Source organism: Anastrepha obliqua, chromosome 1 (assembly GCF_027943255.1).
Source record: "Anastrepha obliqua isolate idAnaObli1 chromosome 1, idAnaObli1_1.0, whole genome shotgun sequence".
NCBI lineage: Eukaryota > Metazoa > Arthropoda > Insecta > Diptera > Tephritidae > Anastrepha > Anastrepha obliqua.
The window spans coordinates 158,451,939-158,470,036 of record NC_072892.1 but is presented as its reverse complement, the minus strand read 5'-3'; the positions used below and the strand labels follow the sequence as shown (position 1 = coordinate 158,470,036).

Here is an 18,098-nt window from a genome sequence, read left to right as displayed (position 1 = left end):
AGATTCGCAGAATTCGCAGCTGGCGAGTATGGCTATAGCTCATTAGACTGGTATAACTCACTGCCTTACAAACTCATCCATTTTAAGGCAGCTCTAGTCCCGCGTTGCCAATATATGTTCATCTATAACAGTTGCTTCATCTATTCACCACTTGCTAACGCTTGGCGAAAAGAGAGGCCTTATATTAATATAATCATGCAATCTGAGTTAATTTACTTGGTATTGATGTGTTACACACACATACATATGTCGTATATAATATACCAAGGCCCTGTATTGTCTGACCTCTTTCACACTCTGTACACTTAATTTTGCTAGTTTTGTGAATAACAAGAAAAAAACGTTATATAATATAATAAAAATAAAAACTCTGAGTAACCACTGTAATCGTTGGTTTTAAAGAGCACATGATCCCTGCTGATTTACAATAAAGGAAACTGAAGTTTTCTTGTAGTGATGGCCTGTGGAAGCGAATAGCACCGAAAATGTATTCTCTGTAAGGCTTATTTCTGCGACTGGATTTTACCTTGGGTTTACACATGGCATCGCTCGAAAGACACTCAAAATACGTATTAGCTGTCAAACTAGAGAATTCAAGAATTAAATTTGGCGTTATTTTTAAATAAATAACGAACATTCAGCTTAGACGTCTGAGTTCTTAAGTTCTGACTTTAGAACTTTTGAGTTTTGAATTTTGGGGTTCTAGAACTTTCAGCTTAGATGTCTGAGTTCTGAGTTCTTAGTTCAGAGTTTAGAACTTTTGAGTTTTGAATTTTCGGGTTCTTGAACTTTCCGCTTAGAGGTCTGAGCTTTTGAGTTCTGAGTTTAGAACTTTTGAGTTTTGAATTTTGGAGTTCTAGAACTTTCAGCTTAGATGTCTGAATTCTGAGTTCTCAGTTCAGAGTTTACAACTTTTGAGTTTTGAATTTTCGGGTTCTTGAACTTTCAGCTTAGAGGTCTGAGCTCTTGAGTTGTGAGTTTAGAACTTTTCAGTTTTGAATTTTGGTGTTCTAGAACTTTCAGCTTAGATGTCTGAATTCTGAGTTCTCAGTTCAGAGTTTACAACTTTTGAGTTTTGAATTTTCGGGTTCTTGAACTTTCAGCTTAGAGGTCTGAGCTTTTGAGTTCTGAGTTTAGAACTTTTGAGTTTTGAATTTTAGGGTTCTAGAACTTTCAGCTTAGATGTCTGAATTCTGAGTTCTCAGTTCAGAGTTTAGAACTTTTGAGTTTTGAATTTTCGGGTTCTTGAACTTTCCGCTTAGAGGTCTGAGCTTTTGAGTTCTGACTTTAGAACTTTTGAGTTTTGAATTTTGGGGTTCTAGAACTTTCAGCTTAGATGTCTGAATTCTGAGTTCTCAGTTCAGAGTTTACAACTTTTGAGTTTTGAATTTTCGGGTTCTTGAACTTTCAGCTTAGAGGTCTGAGCTCTTGAGTTCTGAGTTTAGATCTTTTGAGTTTTGAATTTTGTGATTTTCGAACATTCAGCTTAAAGATCTGAATTCTTAGCTCTTGAGTTGTGAGTTTAGAACTTTTGAGCTTTGAATTTTGGGGTTTCGAACTTTCAGCTTGAGGCCTACTCAAAAAGTTTTAGGCTATTAATAAATCTCAAAACTGCTGTAGGCGTAGTATCTGCCTCTTTACAAAGTCTACAGGAATCATTTCCTGTCACACTATTTTTTTCACGAGGTAATTGAGTTTACAATGTCCTGTTGGTAGTTCAGCGTAGATTTTTATTTTTATTTATGTTTAAAGATATTTCATTACTTCTCCAAGCTGAGTGATCGCTGCTGACCACCTTGCATTCTTGGAGAATTCTAGTCTTCTTTCGATCTTGTCACAGATCGTTAGGCACGGAGAGTTCAGATTTGAACCCAGAATTCTTACATACCTTGTTAGATTGATTTCTTTAAGAAGAAATACTTGTATATTAGGAAGGCTTAGGACTGCACTAGCTGCCGACTATTTGGCTACAAAGTGGAGTAGCCAATAGCAATAAAACAGTTTAAAGAATCAATTTTCGATTAGTCTTTCCTTTATTTATTAATTAATTTTAATGCATACAAATTTACGTACATAATTACATTCATATCGTTAACACTTTGTGTATAAAATATTTACTCAATTTTCGCATATAAATACAAATATAAATCATGCAAATTTTAGGATTTTTTTCTTTTTTCAATTTTTTCAATTTTTATATAAAAATACATTTAAAAAAATGCGCCTAATTATTTAATTTTATTTCATACGATTTCTGAGAATTTATAATTCGCAACTTACTTAACTAATGACTTAATTTTATTATTCGTTTTTTTGATTTTATTTAAGGAAAAAATAATACAAATGGGTTAGTGTAGATATAATTCGGACTTAAGCTAAGTAATAATATCGATAAAGAGATAAGCAGAAAGTAGAGAAAAAGAATGAAATGTGGAAATATTAGTATAATACAAGAGCGCACGATTTGGCAAATAGCAGTACATTTTTCTGGCGATTTGTGACGTAGCAATTGCAGTGCAAATAGGAAATATTAGGTTGTAGAGGTGTGTTGGGAAATTGTTTTGAGAAAAATGTTATTGTAAATACTTTTAAAATTTTGAAACACTTTAATAAAAAAAAATATTTTCTTAAAAAAAATTAAAAAAAAAAATTAAATAAAAAAAAAATTGTAAAGAAAAAATAAAATTAAAAAATATTTTTTTTAAGAAAAAATATAATTAAATAATTTTTTTCAGAAAAAATAAAATAAAAAAAAAATTTTTTAAGAAAAAATTAGAAAAAATTTTTTTTTTAAAGAAAAAAATTAAATAACAAATTTTTATTTTGAAGACAAAAATAAAATAAAAAATGTTTTTTTAAGAAAAACTAAACAAAAAAAAATATTTAAAAAAATAAAATAAAAAAGGATTTTTTTAAGAAAGAATAAAATAAAAAAAAATTGTAAAGAAAAAATAAAACAAAAAAATTTTTGTTATGAGAAAAAATAAATAATTTTTTAAGAAAAAAATAATATAATATACAAAAATTTTTTTTGAACAAAAAAATAAAAAAAAAATAATATATTTTTTAAGAAAATTAAATAAAAAAATATTTTCTTTGAAGAAAAAAATAAAAAAAAAAATGTTTCTTTAAGAAAACAAAACAAAAAATATTTTTTCATAAAAAAATTGAATAAAAAATTATTTTACATAACATATTTTTAAGAAAAAAAATTAAATAAAAAATTAAGAAAAAATGTATATTTTTATTTTATTTTTTTTCTTAAAAAAATATTTATTTTTTCCTAATAAAAATAAAAAAAAATATTTTTTTTCTAATAAAAATAAAAATAATATGTATTTTTTTCTAATAAAAATATTTTTTTTTTATTATATTTTTACTTAATAATAATTTTTTTATTTTATTCTTTCATAAAAAAATATTTATTTATTTTATTTTTTCTAATTAACCAATGTTTTTAAAATAAAAATAAAACAAAAAGTATTTATATTATTTAAGAAAAAAAAGTAAATAATTAAATAAAAAATACTTTTTTTAAGAAAAAAAAATATTTTTATGGGAGAAAAATAAAATTTAAAAAATATTTTTTTTTAAGAAAAAAATAAAAATATAAATTTTGGTAATATTTAATGCAAAATAATTCTCTTTAAAAAAATTCAATTGTGATAGGATTTCGTTAACAGCACACACTCAGCGCCTTTAGAACATAGCAGCTCATCGAGGCTTGAATGTTTTCGTTAGTTGTGGAAAGCAGTGCGGGCCAAAGTGCGTGAGTAAGAACAGTTTGCGGTAAAAGCGCTGCGGCTGCATATTTTATATACAATTTTATATATTTTTTAATTAATTTCATATTAATTTGTTATTATTTTTTTTATTCAAAAAAAAAAAACTTAATATTTTACTTAACGTTAAGAGTTAGCATTATCGTATTCAATATTTGTGTTACATATTACTGGGCGGTCCGCGGGAGCGGTGTCCTTGCGCATGTCCGGTTTGCCTAGAGCCGGGACGTGAATGTACAATCGCATAATTGTCATTATCAATGGGAATCGACCTTCAAGAATACACAATTTTTAAGCAAACTAATATTTGTTATTGTATTTTGTTTGCATTAAATAAATTTAAAATTAAAAGTACAAATTTGCAGTGGAGTTTCAGTGGTGAGCGGATGTGAAGCACAAATAGATATTTGAGTGAAATTTAAGAGACTACAGAATTACTGAGAGGGAAAATATACAGCAACAAAAGAAAGTGACGTTAAATTGTAACATAGACTTTACAGATAGTGTGTTAAGGTATGTTAAGTTAATACAAGGTGGCGCAAAATTAAACATCCGATTTTAATTAAAAAAAAAAAATTTTTTAAATTTTGATTTTGAGCGATGAAAATGTTTACTGTGATGCTTAGGTTTTCATAAAAATTTTTCCTTTTTATAAAAATTTTTATAAGTTTTTTGTTCGTTTTTTATGTGTCTGTTTACTGCAATTAAATTTGATTGCCAACCGACGCCATTTACAAAAATTGTAAATCACCCCATAGGGTGATTAATTTTGCGCCACCTTTCATTTGACTGCTTTTGAGCATTTTCGAAAAATGAATAACATATTGAGTTAAGTGACAAGTAATTTGAGTGAAAACTTTCATCACAAAAATTATACAATAAATATTCCGATAGGGTGAATAATTTTGCGGCGCCTTGTAGTTGAGTGCTTTTGAGCATTTTCAAAAAGTTATTAACACATTAAGTTGAGTGATACGTAATTTGAGTGAAAACTTTGACCACTGGTTAGTTATAGCACAGAAATACGTATATTTAGTTATATTTGTGTTATCGAAATTTGTGTTGTCGTTCAATTTATCATTTTTTCAATTTTTTTTTTTCGATTTTCTATTTTTTTTATATTTTTTTACTTTAGTATTTGTACTCTAAAATTAGTTGTTAAACATTTAAAGTTACACATAAACACACACACATAGACAACTGTACAACGTTAAATATATTGTGGCGTACTGAATTTTGTTGTTATTCACAGTACTGTACGATTTTCCGTGTATGTATGTGTTGCTTGTCGGTGGCCTAAATGGCAGTGACAATTTTCCAAAAACAAAAAAAAAGATTATTGAAATTTTTTGCTAATTAGTTCTGGCATGCATTGTCAACTCCTGGTTTTTGTTGTTGTTGTTGTTGTTTTTCTTTGTTTTCTTCTCTTCCGTGTAGTTTAAAACATAACACATAAACACATATGCACAGATATAGTTTTGTAATGTAATATATTATAATTTTGTTTTGAAACTTTTGTTTTTTGTTTGTTGTTTCTGTTTTTTGTTTGTTCGATTAATTTGTATTTATATTCTTTGTGTCAACTTAATATCTATCAGACCTATTCGAGTGTATTGTTGAGCCACCGCTTGTGTAGCCTTTATGCGCGTCACGCCCATGCAGTGAGTAACGCGACCCATACTGACTACCATGCCAACTTCGGTACGGATCGTATTCTTCAATGATGGATGGTTCTTTTTCGATGATCTGCATTAGTGACAATAACAACAGGAAAAAAGATGATACACCGGTTAAATTTCGAAATTTGAAATTTCTGAAATGAATGATTTGTTAGTTTTGGATAATTACCTCGGTATTCGCACAACTGCAACTCATCGCTGTGCAGAGGAAAATGTTCATCAGCAACATGATGAGGAAGAGTACGCCGAGTGTGATGGCCAACCACAGTAGCCATGGTGGGCGAATGCCATCCTCGCAGTCACCACTGATCACTGGAAAGGAGAAATGGGTTTTGTGTTATTCTTTTACGGGGAAAAGTAATTTTATTGTGGTTGAAAAAGGTGCTTGAATACTTATATTTATACGAGTCCATAATTATGAAAGTGGCTTAAATTAAAATTAGAAAAAATTAGCTTATCAGTTATTTTATTATTATTTTATTATTTTAAGCTGAATTTCTTCAATGTAGGAATATATCTATGAAATGAGACTTTTTTCAATTTCAAACGTTTATTAAAAAAAATAGTTACAAATTTAATCTTCAAAATAATAGCTATCGCGGGAAACACATTTTTCCCATCTCTCAGGTAATTTGTGGATGCCGCGCCAAAAAAATTGGCCGTCTTTGGCGGCAAACCAATCATCTAGTCATTTTTTTGGCTTCTTCGTGAGAATTGAAACTCTGCTCGGAAAGTGCGTGACCTATCGATGCAAACAAATGATAATTGGAAGGCGCCAAGTCTGGTGAGTAAGCCGCATGCACCAGCGGTTCCCAATCGTTCGTCTCCACCAATTCCCGGGTCGCTCTTGTTCGATGTGGTGATGCATTGTCATCAAGAAAAATTACTTTGTGACGCCGATTGGCATATTCTGGGCGTTTTCGGTGTATAGAGCTGTTGAAATCGGCCAATTGTCGTTGATAGAGTGCACCGTCAACTGTTTCAGAAATGGTAGTTTGAAGGCACGAAATTCGACATTTTTAAGAGCGCCAAAAATGCATTGTTGTATGAAACGTAACAAGCAATGAACTGAATATTGTTGACAGATGACAGACGAAAAAAACAAGACATTTGGGAAGGTTTAAAAATACTCCTAGCGACATCTATGGACTAATGGCTGAAAGTCTCCTTTCATAGGTATATACCAATATTTTTACGATATTGTCAAATGTCAAAGTAACCATAAATATAACTTGAAAATGGCGCGTGGGCCTCTTTGAAGAGGAAGAATGAGAAGGAGAAATTACATTTTACAGAAAGTCATGCTGTACATTTACGAGATAGAAACTGCTTGCAGAGGACCACAAAAAAAAAACCAAAGAAGAATTCCAAGAACACCTATGGATTCTCATGTGATTCGTAAAAATCACCTGTGTATCCTAAACTTTCTGCTTCATTAGCCTATTGGGTATCCTTAATTTCCATGATTACAATGACAAGAAGGATGTATGGGATGACACGACAAGCGGGGCTCCCCAAGTAGCATCATGAATTTCGAAGCATATGGATGATATATGTAATTACTCAAAAGCACGTAGTAGACACTGATGCTTGCTCAGATCAAAAGCACCTTACAATAGATAAAGTTCTTATTTATCGCACCATTTCTCGTTACAATGATACTGGTAGCATCGCGAAACGTCATGGAGGTGGTCATCAAAAGACTGCAACGTCACGTGAAATGGTTCAAAAAGTGAAGAAGCGACTTGAGCGAAGTCCCCGACGAAGTGCCAATCAAATGGTGAAGCAACTGAAAATATCTGACTGTAGCATCCGCCGCATACTCAAAAATGATCTCAAAGTCAAGACTTACAAGATCCAAAAGGCACTTGATCTCACACCAAAGCAGCAACCAGTCAGACTTTAGAGAGCGAAGGAGTTGCTTTGCTTGACCGAAAGCGTTCAATTTCCGATAGGGTTTACTTGACCGACCGTTCATACGAGAATGTGAGTCATCGATTGGCTATCAGGAGGCAGCAATCGCCACAGGTAATAGTTCGGGCCGCTGTAACCGCAGCTGGGCGGTCTCCAATAGTTTTTAATCGAGCCTGGCGTCAAGCTAAATGCGAAATATTATCGGGAAAGTATTTTGGACGTTGTTTTGCCGTGAGCAGACAAACATTTCGGTGGCAGACTATGGACGTTTCAACAGGACTTGGCACCATCTCACAAAGCTCGAATGAAATAATTATGGCTAAAAAACAACGTTCCGAACTTCACAACGTCCACACAATGGCTCCAGTATTATATCACCAGACGCAAATCCAATGGATTATTTTCTTTGGGCCATTTTGGAGAGGAAGATCCAGTCTCGAGGCGCTGAAAAAAGCCATTGTCCGCGTGTGGGCCAAAATACCTGCAAGTCACATTCGGGCAGATTTCAATTAATTTCTGGACCGTCTCAAGAACATAGTCAAGGCAAAAGGTGGACATATCAAGCAAAAGTAAAATGATTCCTAATTTTGTATTATTTTCACACATTTTTACTTTGAATTGAATAAAAGTAGTTTTCCAAACTAATTTATGGCTTTTTTATTGGTTACACTTCGAGTGCCCGACCCTGTATATACATATAATATGTAGGTATATTACAAAAAGTTATTTAACAAAACGCTGCATTTTCGATCGAGTTCTAGAAAAAGTTGTTCCACAGAAATCTAAATTGTAGTTTACGAAGGATGCATAGTTCTCAAAGAAAGTGATGAATGGATTTTGTCTGCGTCTGTGAATCCCACACTAATTTCCGTGTTTTTTTGTTCATCGCTTGTGGGCTAAAGAGAACCAAAAGTTATCTGGGCGCCTCAATAGTCTTTTGATGCTAGCGACTGCTCAGGATTTCTGGGCAAATTATCGAAAGGGAAAATCCGTTTTTTCTCCAAATACCATCTCGCCTCAGATCCTTTCTTCGAGCACTCCTCCTGCTTCTTATTTACCCGGATTCTGGACAGATAGACACTGTAGTGTCGAAGGGATCATAGATTCTCCTTGAAAATTTCTCAAATTAGTCGCTACCGAGCAACGTGATACTATAACTATATATAATATACTATACAAATACAGTGTAACCTCCCTTGAGCGGACACTCACAATCAACCAACTTTTGCCCGTCCAAGAAAGGTGCCCACTCAAAAAAGGGTAACATCTTCCGATACATAAGATTTGGTATTGAAAAAATGTCATCTTAAGCGAGGTTTTCGTTGGAGTGGTTATATTATAATTCAGTTTCCTAGGCTTTTCTGTCGAAGAAATTAGAGTTGAAGTTAGTCGATCTCCATGATCTGATAGTTACATCTGTTATGTTCTATTTCGACTATTTCTAAGAAGAAAGCAGGGACTTGGTCCATCATCGACAAGCTTACTAGATATCCTAAGTCTTAGAGCAATTTTAGCAACCTTTTTGGATAGCCAGCTATAAGGTAATGCAGATATTTTAAACAGTGATTTACGATATACTAATTTTTTATATTTTTCCAGAAAATTAGAACTACAGGCTTTGTGAAGCTTGGTCATGGCGCGATACTCAGTTGAGCAACACGTAAAAGAAATTAAAACGTTTTATGAAAATCGTCGTTTTGCAAGAAGTACATTTCGTGTATTAAATAATGAACTATGAGACACATTTCCACCTAAACGGATATTTTAACAAGTTAAACAGCCGCTTTTGGGAATCTGGAAAACCTACATATCATTCAAGAAAAATCATCCACCCACAAGAAGTAATTTGCTTGATAGGGTTCTTGGGCTGGTGAAATCATCAGAACGTACTCTTTGGAAGATGAGGCCGGTAAAGTTGTTACCGTGAATGATGAACATTGGACAATTTGTGGCTTCAGCAAAACGGTGCCATTTCGCATAAAGTGCATGAAAAAATGGAATTGTTGCGAGGGAGGTTTCCAGTACATATCATCTTAAGAAATAACGAGGCCGCCGGGATTTTGTGATTTGACAACATTGGATTCTGTCTTTGAAGTAAAGTGAAAAGTATGGTCTATGCCAACAAGCTCGAGACGATTCTAAAGCTCAAATGAAATCATAAATGATATATAGCCCGAACGATGCCAAAAAGTCATGGAAATTTTGAAATGTGCATCTCGTTTTTGTCAGAGGAGTCGTGGAGGGCGTTTAAGGGATATGAATGAGCTATACATAAAAAAAAACATATATGTACATTAGGGTGGTCCAAAAAAAATTTGTATGCTGCCGCCCCCCAAAATAGTAAAGAATGAAAAATAAAAAGACCCGTATTTTTTTTTTTTTTTAATCAGACCATATTTAATGGTGCCGCCGGGGCTTTGAAATATCCCATGTATTTTGCATGGGAAAAAAATACTTTTTCGTAGATTTCATGTAAAAACCTGGAAAATGAATATATTTTAACCGGATAACTCAGTTTCTCTTCATAATTGGTCAGGGAATAACAACCAATTATGAAATAATTAATTTTTTTTGTATCAATACGCAAACCGTTTTTTCTAGAATGAGACGTTTTCGACGACTATTGCTTGTGGCCACGGATATTATAAAATGATTGTATTAAGGGTGCTTGTTGTTGTTGTAGCAGCATACACATTCCCCATACTTACATACGAAAGGGACGCTTGCATATAAGGATGCTTGTGGTATTGATTAGTTGTTATAAAAATTATCATTATAAGGGTATTAAGCATTGCGACCCGAAAGATCTTCTTTGTCTATTTCGTGGATTCAGAGCATTTCTAGAAGCCAAATTTACTCTATATGTTTCAGGGCAAAGACGACAATTTTCCCATCGTCCCCAAGGCGTTTTTGTATATCTTTCGCTCAGCCTATTAGCTCATTTGCCTATGTCTATAACTAACAGGCTGAGTTGTGGGTTTTAGTTTCCTCTTATGACAGACTTCCTTTATACTTAGCACATTTTAGCCCTCTCAATCGCTGGGGGATAATAATAATTAGTTACATACATAAAACTTTAGCTATTTGTTATAAATTTGAATAATGAATAGTTTCAATTCAATTTACTTATATATGTATAAAATGCGCGCTGTGGTGAGCACACTTTTGGAGGTACTCGGATGAGTAGATCTCCCATTTCTTATGTATTTCCGTTTAAAAATTACTACTTACATGGCGCCTTTGCTGGATCGAGCACAAATACAGTGGTGCCCGCCAAACTGGAACCCTCCTCATTTGGACCCAATTTACGATTGCCACCTTTGCTTACGCCACCAGCACCGGCCAAAGCGATCTGTTTGCAGTCCTCATCATCCATGCAACGACCATAGCATTGAATCACATCGCATTGTAGATGCACTTCAGACCCTAGTGTAGGTGAAAGAAAAATATAAAATACTTATAAAGTATAAATAAAAAATACTTCTTTTTATATAGCAGTATAGGCAGACAGCTCTGGTAGCCATCTGTTGTCAGTGAGCCTTAATTGTAACCCTATTTACCATACAAAAATTCAATTATTAACGTACAATTAATACTCAATTAGCGATGAATTTATGCCAGATTCTCTATGCAACCCTGTGAAGTCTTTGAAGACTTTGAAGTTTAATTAGAGGATACTTTTTCTCTGAAGCTTCTTTTTTTCTGAGCAAAACCAAGCAGAAATGAAAACTTGATTGAAGTGACTGGAAAAGTTTAATGTTAAATGTTTAACTAATAAAATTTGTTCTAAATGTTTCACAAGTAAAATCAAGACAGGTTCAGTTATCAAATACTAATTGTGTAACCTGAATTGTAAATGTAATTGTAAAAATGCAAAGCCAAGCGCAAATCACTGGAGGTTGTGTAACGAATACGGCACCCAGAGTTGTCGCAGCCTACCGCACAGTCTCTCGAGCTGCAGTTTTTGTGATCAGTGGGGAGATAACCGTCGAGCTGATGACCTGGGAATGAATCAATGCGTGGGACTCCCAGAAGAAACACGGCATCACAATCGTCGAGGGGCGGAGATGCCAAACCATATTGCGGTGGTAAAGCCAATCGGACATTGAACCGAGGGGCAGAGGGACGGCGAAACTCATGCCATCAATAGACAGAAGAGTCCAAAGGAACTTCGTGCAAGTGAATTTTTTCTTAACTCAGTTTCTCTCGCGCCACGGATATTTTCGGAGATACCTATACGGCATGGGCAAGGTAAGCGATCCCAAAAACATGTACTGCGAAGCGTCGAGCGATGACGCTCACCATCCATTTTTTAATTTTGACAGATAGCTAACAGAAAGAGATACTTTGTGAAAGCAGATTGGCGGCAACGCGCGGCGCAACACAGTCAGCAAAATGCTCGAACGCAAGGACAGCGAAGTCTCATAGACAGATACACAAGAAGACGAGCCAATAGCATGAAAGCTGGCTGTAAATACGGTGGACCCAGATGTGGGTCAACAGAATTGGCCCTTTGTGAATGCCGCTCAGGATCTTCCCGAAGTAATGCCGAAAGTAGTCCCGATAAGGGTGTCTCCCCTTAAGGGGAGGAACGATTGTTTTAGTGGCTACACCACTCAACGAAGTAGAGGACGGTCGCTGTATATACGAAGACATTTTGAACGCTACCTCATCTACAAAAAAAAATAAAAAAAGGTGAGTATAATTGGGTTGATTTATTATCACCCAAATCTATTTTTTCAGCACCTTTTAAGTTCTTAATAATGAATGTACGACCTGGAAAAATCACCTTCAAACCAGGCGCTCAGTTATGGTTTACTCATAAGTCGAAATTAGAAGAAGGCGGAAATCAACGGGCCTTAATTTAAAAAATCGATTCCAATGAGTTTTTACCAAACAATCTTCCAGGCAGCGCTGCATACCATCGAAATATGTGTTAGAAAATGTTTCTATAGTAAAATGAACCCACATTTCCATACTTTCAGACAGTCAGGTTGCTTTGAAAGACCTTTTAACAACTGTAAGTACCTCAAAAATGACTGCCTGAACCTTCTAAGGAATTTCAACATATTTTTATTTGGTTGGACTCATGGTCATGTGGGGCATGAGGAAAATAAAAACTATCTAAATAATGGGTAAATATTCTTCTAATTGCTCCTGAGTCTGTTAGTGGACTTACAAAAGGCTACGTTAATGAATTTCTCAGAAAATCGGGGAGAAGAGCTTCGTTGAATGCTGGTGCAATTTTATCGAAACGACCCCTAACGCAGAGCAAAATAATTTCTGATTAACTACTAGCGCTCAATAGAGTAGACTTAAGACTTTCAAGTGGTTACTTTACAGCCCAGTAGTTGCAGTACTTTACTATCAGTAGCCTGAGATATCTCACTTAAAGCAAATTGGCGATTCTGTGAAATGGACACCAAAAATTCAGAACACATTCTTTGCGAATGTCCTGCAATAGGCCAAAATGGCGAGAGATCTGCCTCAGGCTATCCCCAAAAGGCACTTTAAGTAACCGCAAACACCTAGCTGCTAGACCTGGACATTTGCAAAGAAATTGCTCCACAGTATTTTTCTCTGCATGATCCCCATAGCTTCTGCACCGCGGGTTGCAGGAAAGTCCAAGTTTCCCCGCATGCGTTCAATTCATCCAGTGACTAGTGAACATCGCTATGAATTTGGAAATTGAATAACAGGGAGCCTCCTACTTTTGTCGTACTGAGACCAAAGTGCTTGCACCTGCCTTGCGTTTTTTAAGAAAGAAACCCTTTAGCAACGGTCAAGGGGACACCGATGTCTGAGACGGGGACAACTGAAACTGGTTCTGTCGGCCCCTTCGTGGCATGCTTATCGGAAATTTCATTTTTCTCCTTTACTCCTGTGCCCTGGAACCCAGATAAGAGAAATGCTTTTTGTACGTTCCAGACGTTTGATCTCCTGCTTACAGCAGGAAATGACCAGAAGAGAACTGCAACATAGCGACTTCAGGGCCTTGACAGGAGTTTGACTCTCGAAAAAGATACTTTTGTCTCCCTGCCTACAATGATTCCTAAACATTTTGCATACCTGCAGGATCGCAAAGACCTTTGATTGAAAAACACTACTAGTTTTCAGCAGTTTAAAGGATCCTGAAATATTGGCTGATTTAGAGAAAATCCCCGCTCCCACTCCAGATTCCATCTTAGACCCGACGGTCAAAACAGAGGTACCTATATCCGCGTAGAGTCCCCCTTCCTTTCAATTTGACCTGCTTGGAAATTTAGCCCTAGCACAACCTTCAAACCCAATTTACGGATGTGAGAGTGTAAGAAACTGGTTGTTTAATCTAGAAAGTCTAAAATGTAGAGGCTTGTATTTTCTGCTGAATAGCATCAACTTCGCATTATCAGAGTTGATTCTAAGACCGCAACTGGCAGCCCATTGACAGAGTACAGCCTTGCTCCTTTCAAAATTTCAGACGTGAATGAAGGGAAGGCTCCTGAAACCAGTAGAAACAATTCAAAGGTTGGTGAAAAAATTTGAAAAAAACTGGCTCTGTTGAGGATAGAAAGAGGACTGGCGGACCAAAAATCTAAATTTTTATATATTTTACTTTAAAGCAACATCTGAACGCGTCGTTTGAAGGATCCTACATGATTAACGTATGACACCATTTGCAAAAATTATTAATCTTTCGATAGAAAAATAAATAAATAATTGGCGCGTACACTTCTGTTAGGTGTTTGGTCGCGCTCCTCCTCCTATTCGTGGTGTGCGTCTTCGATGTTGTTTAACAAATGGAGAAACCTACAGTTTTAGGCCGACTTCGAATGGCAGATATTTTTTATGAGAAGCTTTTTATGGCAGAAACACATGCGGAGGTTTGCCATACCCTGTCGAGGGGCGACCGCTAATAGAAAAAAAAACTTTTTCTATCATTTTTCTCTTTCATGCACGGAGACTCTAACCTAAGCTCTCTCAAATGGGCGATAGGGTGATTAATTTTGCGCCACCTTGTACTAATGGAAATTACAATACAATTATGCTGGACTTATTTTCCTTCCTACAAACAGGAAGTTCTTAGTTTATGATTTTACCTTCTGGAAACTTGAACATCGATTTGAGTGTCGCTTCAGCGCTGTGGCCATCAGGGTTTGGAACAAAACGCGAAATTATATCAGCATCCACGGGGCAGCTGCAAGTTGATAAAATATTTTATTGACAACTACTATAAAAATTCAACCATTTAGCTTTAATGTGCATTAATTATTGCCTTTACTATTTCCATAAAAATTTAATTACGAAATGCACTCCAACTTACCCTCTGTCGTCAATGAGCGGAATGCTGATGTTCTTCTTGTCGAAAGCGAAGCAGTTCGCCACACGTATGCCATAGGTACCTTGGGTAAAAGTGAACAAAAATAAGATGTGATTTGAAAATAAATTACATATTTACGCATCGAAAGTACTTTAAATAGCAATAACCGTTATGAGTGGAGTGAAATTAAAAAATTAATTACCATTTGGCTTCGTTAATTCTGCGCGTATTTTGTACTCATGGCCATAAACCGTTTCACGTACACGACGATCATTCTCCAAGAACTTCAAGATGACATGCGCGTTGTCATCGCTGGCCACAATGAAGCAGGCGGCGAAATGGAAAATAGGAAAAGAGAAGACAAAAAAAAAATGAATGATTATAAACTATGTTTAACCGGAATATTTCTATGTATGTATGTCTACTTATATGGTTAGAAGTAAAAATTAGAGTCTTAAATGCTACTTTTGCTATACTTAGAGAGACACAAAGAGCAGAAAGACGCAATAAAAACGCGCGCAAGTGCAGCTACTTGCAAAGGCGGAAAATACAGCAGGTCTACGCTGTGAATATTTTTGGATTTTTTTTTTTTTTAATTTGAGCCACTTGTGCGGCAGGGAAGTTTAAGCAGCGGCAGTAAAGCATTATGAAATTGTTGTAGCAACAACAACAATAAAATGCAACTGTTAATTAAATAAAAGGTGGTTACGTTTTAAGGGCCGGTGTTGATTTTAAATAAAATACAATTTTTTTAGGAAATTATTGTCATTTCGCTTTTTTGTGATAATATTGATATGACTCAATTATGTGTAGAACAGAATATCGGCCAAATGGCCGCTGCGGCCTCGGCAGCACACCTCCATTCGATGGTCAAAATTTTCGATGACGCTGAGGCATAATTGAGGTTCTGTGCCGTTAATGTGCCGAATTATCTCATCCTTTAGCTCTTCAATTGTTGCTGACTACACCTTTTCTTTCAAATAACCCCAAAGAAAGAACTCCAACAGTGTCAAATCACATGATCTTGGCGGCCAATTGACATCGCCGCGACGTGAGATTATTCGGCCATCAAATTTTTCGCACAAAAGAGCCATTGTTTCGTTAGCTGTCGGACAAGGGGTACCGTCCTGTTGAAACCACATATCGTCCACATCCATATCTTCCAATTCGGGCCATAAAAAGTTCGTTATCATCTCACGATAGCGAACACTATTCACAGTAACTGCTTGACCGGCCTCATTTTGGAAAAAATACGGCCCACTGATGCCGCCGGTCCATAACCTGCACCAAGCAGTCCCTCTTTGTGGGTGCATTGGTTTTTCGGTAATCACTCTTGGATTATCATTCGCACAAATGCGGCAATTCTGCTTATTGACGAAGCCACTGAGGTGAAAATGTGCCTCATCACTGAAGATGATTTTCTTCGAACGAAGTTGAAAAATGTCAAATGAAATGTAGAAAAAAACTTGACGTTTAGGTGCGGTTCACATTCAATATCGGCCCTTGAAATTTAACTACCCTTTATATGTACTTGTGCTTGTATGTAAGCACTGCTGCATGAGGTTGGCTTCCTCTGTCAGTTACTGCATTAGAATTATGTAATTTTTGTTCACTGAAAGCGAGAATGTGGCGAGTTTAACGCACTGTAACAACACAAATTGCCGAATAGCTGAAAACAACTAAGTGTTGCGGAAGAGCGCATCATAATAAAAAGGCTACAAAATGTGTGAAAAAATGTACGAAAAGAGAGAAAAAAGATATAATAAAAAAAAAAAATTAAAAAAAAAATAAAAACAAATTAAAAAAAATTAAAAAAAAAATTTAAAAAAAATTGAAAAAAAAATAAAAACATTATACAAGAAAAACCGAGAAAAACACCAAAACATGCAATACTTGCGGAAATAAGTTGAGGTAGCAGCAAAAAGCGCAGCTGGCGTAGTGCAATGGCATCGACAAAGCCATCGCCGCCACTGCGCATTTTAGCAATTTAACAGAGCATAAAATTTGAGTGAAATTAAGCAATAATAAAATTTCTAATCATAAAACACGCAAATATGAACATCAACAAAGTGGAAATTGAACAACCATTGCTTTGTTACATCTGCCAACAAAAGACTTAAGCAACAAACTTGAAAAGCTCCGCCTTAGTGATTTCGTATTTTCATGGCTTCAGTAGTGGCGAATCGTGAAAAAAGCAGTCAGTAGACTTGCTTTGATATTAAACATTACAGCAATAATAAAAAACTAGCGCTATTTTCAACTCAATTGAATTTTTTTGAAAATCTTCTACCAACTGACCTTGCTTTCGACGCTTTTCGCCAGTTTATTGGCCTTCAAAAAGAAAGTAAGCCTGAGTGATGTTAAGTAGGCATAAATCATAAAAAGCCGTAAGATAAAATGCGTGCAATTCTAATCACTTTAGAATACTTACATGCATACACATACATACATACATACATACATACATACATACATACATACAAACATACATACAAGCACATACATACAAAAAATTGTACATTTTTTTCCTTCTTTTCGCACACTTTAAAGTTATACTTCTGCGTGGCTGAACACAAAACGGATTTCCAGCGAAATTCTTTAGTATAATTGACTGGCCTTGATGTTGACGCTATTTGCTTTGCCCCCAAAAAAAGTTCGTCGCTTAATTTTTTACACTCTTTATTAGTTATTTTTATGTTTAGAAACTCTTCAACTTTACGCCAACGCAAGCTCACACATGCACACATTTGTTTATATAAGCATATGTAGGAGCAAATTTATGAGTTCTTATTTCTTAATAAGAAAAAGTAAAACAAATTTTGCATTAGTCTCAAGCGCGCACACACACACACATACATGCAAGAAGGTGTTTGATTTTGTTTGCTTTTGAACTCTGCATTGTTTGTCAAGCAGCTTACTGGCGCCCATTTGCCTCTATGCTTATATGTACATATCTGCTTGTATGTGTGATTGTGAGCATGGGTATAAATAAGTCAATTTTGTGTCAGCGCAAACCCACAGTCGATGGACCAGAATGTATGTAAGTGGCTTGATTTTTGCCTTAAGTGAGTTCAAGTAAATTTTTTGTCGATTTTTTTATGTATATTGAATTATATGGGTGTATATTAGGGTGGTTTGATTTGTATGGAATTTGTGTTTGGTGCTCAATTAAGTTCCCGCTGTTTTTTTTTTTTTGATGAAAATACAACTTTATTCTGAAAAAATGGTTTTAAGTGAATCATTGAAAGTATTGCCCATCGCTAGCTACTACCTTTTCCCATCTTTCTGGTAGATCTCATATACCGTCGCAGTAAAACTGTTCATCTTTTGAGGCTATCCATGGCTCAAGCCATTTTTTGATGTCTTCATATGAATGGAACTGCTGGTCAGCTAGACCATGTGCCATCGATCGGAACAGGTGAT

General features: G+C 35.2%; 1 protein-coding gene across 4 annotated transcripts in view; it reads right to left on the bottom strand.

The window, feature by feature from the left end:
• Positions 1-3,637: 3,637 nt before the first annotated feature.
• The window catches only part of LOC129237133 (uncharacterized), a 133,608-nt gene continuing 119,147 nt past the window's right edge, over positions 3,638-18,098 (bottom strand). For 2 of the 4 annotated variants that reach the window (XM_054871613.1, XM_054871621.1), the window contains exons 4-10: positions 14,878-14,987; positions 14,679-14,757; positions 14,455-14,552; positions 10,607-10,801; positions 5,631-5,773; positions 5,383-5,528; positions 3,638-4,054 (exon numbers count right to left, since the gene is read on the bottom strand). In XM_054871613.1, coding sequence (XP_054727588.1) covers positions 3,943-4,054; positions 5,383-5,528; positions 5,631-5,773; positions 10,607-10,801; positions 14,455-14,552; positions 14,679-14,757; positions 14,878-14,987 — 883 coding nt within the window. In that variant the 3' untranslated portion in view covers positions 3,638-3,942. Of the gene's footprint in view, positions 4,083-5,382; positions 5,529-5,630; positions 5,774-10,606; positions 10,802-14,454; positions 14,553-14,678; positions 14,758-14,877; positions 14,988-18,098 lie in introns of all 4 variants that reach the window. The other 2 variants (XM_054871631.1, XM_054871640.1) reach the window with 2 other exon arrangements.